This window comes from Ostrea edulis, chromosome 9 (genome assembly GCF_947568905.1).
Source record: "Ostrea edulis chromosome 9, xbOstEdul1.1, whole genome shotgun sequence".
NCBI classification, from domain to species: domain Eukaryota; kingdom Metazoa; phylum Mollusca; class Bivalvia; order Ostreida; family Ostreidae; genus Ostrea; species Ostrea edulis.
The window spans coordinates 41,132,176-41,141,281 of NC_079172.1; the positions used below are offsets into that span (position 1 = coordinate 41,132,176).

The following is a 9,106-nucleotide window of genomic DNA, read 5'->3' on the forward strand; positions in this document are numbered from 1 at the left end:
CTACATAACGGCTATATGTCTACATAATGGCTATATATGTAATTGACAATGTGTTTCCATAACTAATAATCTATACATAACAAATATGGGTTATACTCGCAGGTGTACTTAACTAAATGGGGGTTATGGATTTGACAATATTCTGCATGAGGATAAAATCAGCGACTTCCATTTAGTTATATAGACATTTAGTTAGGTACAGACATGTAATCATTTAGTTATATAGACATTTAGTTAGGTACAGACATGTAATCATTTAGTTATATAGACATTTAGTTAGGTACAGACATGTAATCATTGAGTTATGTAGACATTTAGTTATGTACATACATGTAATCATTTAGTTATATAGACATTTAGTTAGGTACAGACATGTAATCATTTAGTTATGTAGACATTTAGTTAGGTACAGACATGTAATCATTTAGTTATGTAGACATTTAGTTAGGTACATACATGTAATCATTTAGTTATGTAGACATTTAGTTAGGTACAGACATGTAATCATTTAGTTATATAGACATTAAGTTAGGTACAGACATGTAATCATTTAGTTATGTAGACATTTAGTTAGGTACAGACATGTAATCATTTAGTTATGTAGACATTTAGTTAGGTACAGACATGTAATCATTTAGTTATATAGACATTTAGTTAGGTACAGACATGTAATCATTTAGTTATATAGACATTTACTTAGGTACAGACATGTAATCATTTAGTTATGTAGACATTTAGTTAGGTACAGACATGTAATCATTTAGTTATGTAGACATTTAGTTAGGTACAGACATGTAATCATTTAGTTATGTAGACCCAGTAATTCATGTAGCCGTTTAGTTATGTACAGGGATGTAGTCATATTGCCATTTAGACTAGTCAAGTCGACATAATCCTTTAAAAAGTCTACTTAATATACTTGTATATATATCGGTAGAGTGTTGATATTGGGATCTGTATCCACAAATGAATTCAACATGTGGATATTTACAGGACGTGATACTGCATCAACATGGAAAAGTAAAAACACATTTATCATTTATTGCAGCTACTAGTTATATGTACATAAACGATAGCGGATGAAACTTGAATTTTCTTCTGCAGCATTCATTAAAGCATTGCGTCTAACATTTTCTGTAGAAACAGGAATCTGAAAAAGAAAAAAACAAACTTGATTACATATCTAGCATCGATATTGAGATATTGAGAGAGAGAGAGAGAGAGAGAGAGAGAGAGAGAGAGAGAGAGAGAGAGAGAGAGAGAATAAAAATATTTCAAACAAACATAAACAAGATATATCTTGATATACGAAATAATGATTGACAGGAGGAAACAAAAGACACTCGGAAGGATTAATTGGAAATAATCAAATATGATTTTATTGGAGTGAACGATCGAGCACGTGTTCGTTGAAGGCCAGTAGCTAGCTTCCCTCTTAAGAGTTAATTTTCTGTGCTCTGATAATTGGACGAGCATATTTGATTGTTTGCCATGATGTTTTCACCTGTCTAAATACGAATGAACTGTCAGATTATTGCAAAGTTTGCAACCTCTACTTAGAAGTTACTTGGAATCTAATTCTGTTCTTCAAGATTCCAGATATCTAGAGCCGGGGTTTAGTAATGACATGCATACATTTCATACCATGTCATGAAGGATGTACGTATATAGTGCATAAAAACAAGCTGTTCATTCAATTTATGTTGACGCTTTTGCTGACTGATTGCAATCACTGCTATCTCTAAAAGCAAAAGCGCTTGCTTCATTCCGATGTCATTTGTCCGCATGTTTTTGAATGACAAAAACAATTTTGGAATGTTAAAATGAAAGTAAAAGTGACAGTTACGATTTTTTCTATCTTCGTTGCATAAGTTCGAGGAGTTTGAAATGAGAAAAAAAGTATCTTATCTCTCTAGCAACACTTTGAGAGAAAAGTGAAAAGTGATTGATATGGAGTTTTCAAACTTCTTGCTTAGGTCGAGACAGATTAAATGCACGCTTTGTTCCGTATCCTGCCAAACCCTAGTAATTATCACAATGGAAAAAGGTGAAGAAAACGAACATTGATCAATCTCATAAATCCCACAAATCTTAACACAAAGCCAAGAGCTGGGCAAACACGGACCCTTGGACATACCAGAAGTGGGATCGGGTACCTACATGTACATCTATACATATTGTAAATCTGGTTCTCGCTGATGCAAGGGGAACCAGATTATTACGTCACGGAAGTCAGCAGATAGCTGTATATACTTATCCTGACTTTTTTCATATGAACTGTAAAGTAATTGTTTTGACAATTTTGCTCTTCTCCAAAGAAAATATAAGTGTTTCCTGGCAGGATACACAACGTAGTTTGGATATTGATAAAAATCAAGAATCTCGCTAGAACAAGGTTCTCCGTGACAGCTCAGATCAAGCGACAACCAGACATTGTACGATCCGTGATATCCTCCATTGCAATGCAAGTCTCCCCCAACTCGGTGCCAAATTTGGTGCTAATCAGTCTGAAGGTGTATATTGCACTTTGAAAACAGCTCACGTTTGTCTAAAACTGAGCTTACGAAATATCGTCCTGTTAATTAGTGGAATCCACCCTACCCCCTCAACACCAAGGATAAGATAGTGTATTTTTATATTTTCCTATCTATTGGGAGTTGCCTTGCCCTAGTCACTGAACATTTGAAAGTTTTTCTTTATCTTTCGTTCTGACGTTGATGAAAAAAGGTTTGTATTTTCTCAAAGATTTGTTGGAGAGATTGTTCAACAGATGAATGACCACTTGCGGCGCTGATCAATTTCCGGAAGGTCTGAGAGCTATATTTACAAGTGATAAAAGATTTCTGAAGTAAAAAAAAAACCGCATCTCGCCTCTAAGAGGTAATCACGGTTTTGATCCCTCTTAATATGATTCTGTATCAGGGAAATCGATACGTGATCAATGTAAAAACGTCTTTTACATCTGTTTGTGTGTGTTTACATACAGACATATTTCAGCTATCTATTTTATGACTCTTTAATGTGGATTGAATGAGTGTTATCGCGACCGATTCAATACGATAATTTTTATTATCTTTAAAATCGTAGATTTACAGAAATTCTTTTGATAAAACCAGTTACCCTGATTTTTCGCTCCGTTCATTCTTTGAAAAATTCAAACTTTCTAAAGGTCAATGGGCACTTTAAACAAAAATTCTCTTGCAGAGCAAGAATGAAGTGTTGAACACATTTTTTGAGAATTTCACATACGCAGCGTTCAGTGTGAGTTTTATTTCAGTATTTTCTTTTCTACAGGGAAAGAAGAACAAATAATTAAAATTAAAAAAAAAATTTTTAATTTTGTCAAAAGGTGTGTGACATATAAAATCAACCTATACTAGGGAACATGACTTTATTTATATTCCTACATACATGTACACCTGGCATATCGAATTATCTTAATTATGTTTTACCTGTCCCTTTTTAAATGATGGATTCGTGGCATATTATATATCTTAATCTAAAATTATGGAAACAAATGTATTTACACCTACATAGTGTATTGGATATATGCGCGTTACCAGAACAGTTTCGTACAGTCACGTGTCATTAGAACAGTTTCATATAGTCACGTGTCATTAGAACATCTTGTTACATGTATTAAAATAGCTTCGTATAGTCATGTTACTGGTATAGTTTTATAGTCACGTGTTACTAGGAACGGTTTCGTACATTCAGTGTTCCTAGAACAGTTTCGTACATTCAGTGTACCTAGAACAGTTTTGTACATTCAGTGTTCCTAGAACAGTTTCGTGAAGTCAGTTTTCCACGGACGTTTTTTTTTTACAGGCACGTGTTACTAGAACAGTTTCTTACAGTCATGTGCTATTAGAACAGTTTCATTCAGTCAAATAGTATTAGAACAGTTTCATACAGTCAAATATTATTAGAACAGTTACATACAGTTACATGTTACTAGAACAGTTTCTTGATGTCACAGAAGTGGATTCAAAGACAATGCTATTTAGAAAGCAGAACTTCGCAATTTTCGATTTGCCTAAGATAGGTTACTTACTGTATAAAGCAGGCTTCTTAGAGCTGTGATGATCAGTATATCCGCTAGCTTTTGAAACACTGCACTCCAAATATATACGAGTATGTATCCATCTATTTATATATATAAATAAAGCAAACTAGTTTGTTTCTCAATATGTATACTAGGTTTTTCGTTGAACATCAACTGTCTACTTGATATGGTACTCTAACAAAGTGGAATATTTGCTGTCATCGTCCCCGAAATTTGCGTTGAGTGTAACTTTTTTGTCCTTTCCTCGATATTGGTTAAGATTACATGATCCTTCAAAAATAGGGCCTCCTTTGTTTTCCAAATGATGCCATTCCTCGTCAACGACCACCGCCACTTGTTTTGCATGTGGAACCAGTACACGCCATTTGACGTGCGTTAGTCTAGTGGACTCGCAAAGATTCAGCGGCTCATGGAGGTAACAGCCATCCTTCCACTGCACATACTGCTTTGGAAATGGAAAAGCGGCATTTAATGCCTTTGTACAATGAAGAAGATAATTGTACACATTTGGCAATGACTTGCTGGGGTCCGACAGTGGAAGAGCATAGACTTGTAGCTTGTACCAGCCGGGTAGCGGAAAATGAATCAAGAACTGCACGTTCCCATCTTTAAGCTGGGTAAAGACATATTCAGAATAGTCCTTTTCATCCTTGCAGCATTGCAGTTGATGTGTAACTTTGATAGGTCCTCGGTATTTTAGTTTCAGTTCAAAATGATTGTCCCTTGCGATAACTACAGGGTCAGGGTGTGACAAAATGCTAAGTCCAAGTTCATTAAATCGCTCCTGGGCACCAAGGTACCCCTCGGGCATATCAGGCTGTGGGTCGCTGCTCATCTTGATTCTCTCTCCTATCAGTTGTAGGAAAATAATTTGGCAGATAAATGAGGTACAAAGAAATGCGGAAGCAAGTTTTCTGTTAGAATTCTGCTTAGCGTTGTCGCGTTAAATACTATGGCAACGAGGCAGGGATATTATTCACCAATGAAAACCGTCCGTTATTTCAATGATGTGGATCATCGAAATGCTATAGATAAAACAATCTCCTATGATTCCCAGCATCAAGCATTTTTATTTCGAGAAATAATCAAACAATATCAGAAGATATATTAGTATTTATGTGAATAAATACTAATAAATAAACCGTAAGCACAACTGATATCATAAATTCTCTTTTGAAGACATTACCAGATGTAAACTTTACATAATCAATTATATCCCATTATACTTTTTCCTATGTTCTTTGCTGCAAGAGTTGTAATTCTAGATCACGAAATGGTAAATTAAGAAAATTGTTGTTTTCACAATCATGTTCGTAGGGTTCTATTTTTTATATGCAGACAGACAGAAGAATATTCCGTGCTTCCTTGATCAGTTATCGTCTGCAGAAGAAAAGCTGCATACCAAAGGTCACACTTATATACTGTCAAAGGTCACACTTATATTCAGTTTGCAATGAAAAAGAAATAAAATTTATGAGTATATGAGCGGGAATAAAAACACCTTTAGCATTAAATCTAGTCCAGCGAGGTGGAATGTTAATTCTTATGCGTGAGTCGAACATCTTTTTATAAACCTTCATACCTTTCACATTTCTAATGACATATAATTTCCTATTTCACATGTACATCTTTCAGAGGAAGGAAACTAGGTTGACATCTTCTTCTATAATTAATTGTATGCATGCAAGTTCTTGATGATGTCGATATTTTACATATTATGACATAATTACATAAGTCCCTTTCACACATTTACGGATGAGACGCCGGATCATCCCGGATTGTCAATCTATGATAGTCCGTGACAATCCGCCATCACCGTGTACAAACAAAATGTTTATTCGGTATATACATACATACAAACAATACAAACATATATACCAAGGATAACCCATGAAAGCTCGAATGCTTATTTCCATTGGGGTCATTATATATGCATCCGGCGTCGTTCGGGACCATCCGGCTTGGTCAAGCCAAACCGGGGAAAATTTAAAATGTTAATTTTACCCTGGATTATCCCGGAAGAAAATCCGCCATATTGATCTGTGTAGGTACTTGTACTTCCGTGTATCAACCGAGAAGTCCGTGTATCAATCGAGAAGTCCGTGTATCTACCGAGAAGTCCGTGTATCTACCGAGAAGTCCGTGTATCTACCGAGAAATCCGTGTATCTACCCAGAAGTCCGTGTATCTACCGAGAGGCCCGTATATCAACCGAGAGGTCCGTGTATCAACCGAGAGGTCCGTGTATCAATCGAGAAGTCCGTGTATCAACCGAGAAGTCCCTGTATCTACCCAGAAGTCCGTGTATCTACCGAGAGGCCCGTATATCAACCGAGAGGTCCGTGTATCAACCGAAAAGTCCGTGTATCTACCGAGAAGTACGTGTATCAACCGAGAAATCCGTGTATCTACCCAGAAGTCCGTGTATCTACCGAGAGGCCCGTATATCAACCGAGAGGTCCGTGTATCAACCGAGAGGTCCGTGTATCAATCGAGAAGTCCGTGTATCTACCGAGAAATCCGTGTATCTACCCAGAAGTCCGTGTATTTACCGAGAAGTCCGTATATCAACCGAGAGGTCCGTGTATCTACCCAGAAGTCCGTGTATTAACCGAGAAGTCCCTGTATCTACCGAGAGGTCCGTGTATCTACCGAAAAGTCCGTGTATCAACCGAGAAGTCCGTGTATCTACCGAGAAGTCCGTGTATCAATCGAGAAGTCCGTGTACCAACCGAGAGGTCCGTGTATCAACCGAGAGGTCCGTGTATCTACCGAGAAGTCCGTGTATCTACCGAGAAGTCCGTGTATCTACCCAGAAGTCCGTGTATCAACCGAGAAGTCCGTGTATCAACCGAGAAGTCCGTGTATCTACCGAGAAGTCCGTGTTTCAACCGAGAGGTCCGTGTATCTACCGAGAAGTCCGTGTATCTACCGAGAAGTCCGTGTATCAACCGAGAAGTCCGTGTATCTACCGAAAAGTCAGTGGAGCCACCGAAGTATTGTATTGTATTGTTTATTGGCTTTAAGCTCATCAGCATGACTACACAGACATTCACGATAAATACAGGGAAGAAAGACCGTGATAATCCGAGGACATCCGCGTGAAACAAACTTGGATGGACCGGCAGAAACCGTGATATTCCGTACGCTCCGTGATCACGCCGGCACCGACCGGGGCTGCGTTCAAGATCGTAGCGGCTAGGCTTAATATCTAGGTATATTGAACGCACTGTATGAATTAACGTTCGTTATCCCTACATAGAGCTAGCCTAGCACATCGTTCAAGATCATAGCGCTACCGAGCCTACGTAGCCGCTACGATCTTGAACGCAGCCCGAATTTTTTTCCGGGGACGTACGGGTAGCTACCGTGCTTATCCGTAGCGAAACTGGCGTTTTCCGTGTCTGCATCGTGATTAGGCCGTGTTGACACCGGCATTGCGACGTCACAGAACCCAGAGATGCTAGAATTTTGCATTCGGTGTCGACCAGCTCCTGATCCATGAATGTGTGAAAGGGGCTTTACACAATGTTAATTTTTCAGTGGTGGTCGTAGTTTTTTCACATTACACCTTTTCATGTCCAAGAAAGAATTGATTGATTGTATATTGTTTAAGGTCCCACTCGATAATTTTTCCCTCGTATGGAGACATTACCATTGCCGGTGAATGACTGCAAAATTAAAGCCTATGCTCGGCGCTTACGACCTTTGAGCAGGGAGGGATCTTTATAGTGCCCACACCAGTTGTGACACGGGGCCTCGGATTTTGCAGTCTCATTCGAAGGACCGCCTCATGTAGTCGCCTCTTACGACGAGCATGGGGTGTGTGAAAGGTTTTTTCTCTTTTGTAAATATTGATAATAGAGAGGCCATATTTTATACGATTTGTCTCATCCTTTTAGTTGATTGAAGTTTTAAGAAAATGCATGTGTCTTGTACATCAGTGTTCAACATTCAGAAAAAAGTCAATTGATAGGTGTTTCTGTTCCCGACATGAGGAGGAATATTTTCTATGTGCTACTGAGGTGTGGCAGAGTATTGGAAAATTAATTGAAGAAATGAGGTCAGTTAGACTTTGGCGTCATTTTGAAATACAAGGACATAAGGGGGGAATGCACAAAAGTACACAACTACATAGTACGTGGTGAGCAGAGTACGATGTACACCAATTATAGCTAAGTGCGCGTTACTTCTGTAACCTAATTTCTGGTAAAACAGCATAATTGACTAGTGACAACTTTTACACCTTCGCACTAATACCAGGAGAGATACTTCATCACTGGATACTTGCTTCTAAACATTTCTTTTACCAGAACCCTACGAGTCTTGTACTAGGAGTTATCTGAAGGGAATCTCGACATGTAACTGTCGTCTAGAATACACGTCACCTCAGTCACAGAATTCTTTTCTTGCAGGGAGTACTTTCATCATACTTTCACCATTTATCAGTACATGCATATCTGTTGCAGACATGAGTCATAATTAATCAATGTGCACTTTCGTAAGAAGAATATGAATCGCACCCCTGAAGCTTAGAAGGTTCTAGATTAACTTTTTCGTGTTATAAATACCATTTTCAAAAAATCCCTTCCATCACCTCCCATGACAGAAATCTCCTAGCGAGAAGGGTAAACTGACCACACTTGATATCGCGTGGAGATTGACGGATCTACTGTTATGTCATATTTACATCTTTGCGAAAATTGTAATGATAGCTATTTGCAAACGAATGCAGTGCAGTTGTGAACAATGCGCGTCATTTTTGAAAACACATGAGAGTGTGAACTGCAATGCTTCATGCCAGCATACTTTACATGCAGCACTAATTAATGCACCTCATGAAGTATGCCGACGGCGGTTTATTTATTTTTTTCTTAACAATGTATGCAGAGCGAAGTGATACTACGGATACAATGGAACGTGGAGTCTTAATTGTACAGCTTGTAAATCAGAAGTAGAAATAGATCACCATTTTACCCCCACCCCACCCACCCCAACCAATCCTATGTACAATTTATATCGATTAGAATATAGTAGTGT

General features: G+C 38.1%; 1 protein-coding gene across 1 annotated transcript; it reads right to left on the reverse strand.

Annotated features, from left to right (window-relative positions):
* Positions 1–1,025: 1,025 nt before the first annotated feature.
* LOC125659686 (uncharacterized) lies at positions 1,026–5,538 on the reverse strand. The gene is made up of 2 exons (XM_048891428.2): positions 4,055–5,538; positions 1,026–1,150 (listed from the first exon to the last, which is right to left on the reverse strand). The coding sequence occupies exon 1, from the start codon at positions 4,899–4,901 to the stop codon at positions 4,224–4,226; it is 678 nt and encodes a 225-aa protein (XP_048747385.1). The 5' UTR covers positions 4,902–5,538; the 3' UTR covers positions 1,026–1,150; positions 4,055–4,223.
* Positions 5,539–9,106: the final 3,568 nt, after the last annotated feature.

Coding starts and splice junctions, on each gene's coding strand:
- LOC125659686 (XM_048891428.2), bottom strand. CDS start 4,901: ATGAGCAGCGACCCACAGCCTGATATGCCCGAGGGGTACCTTGGTGCC.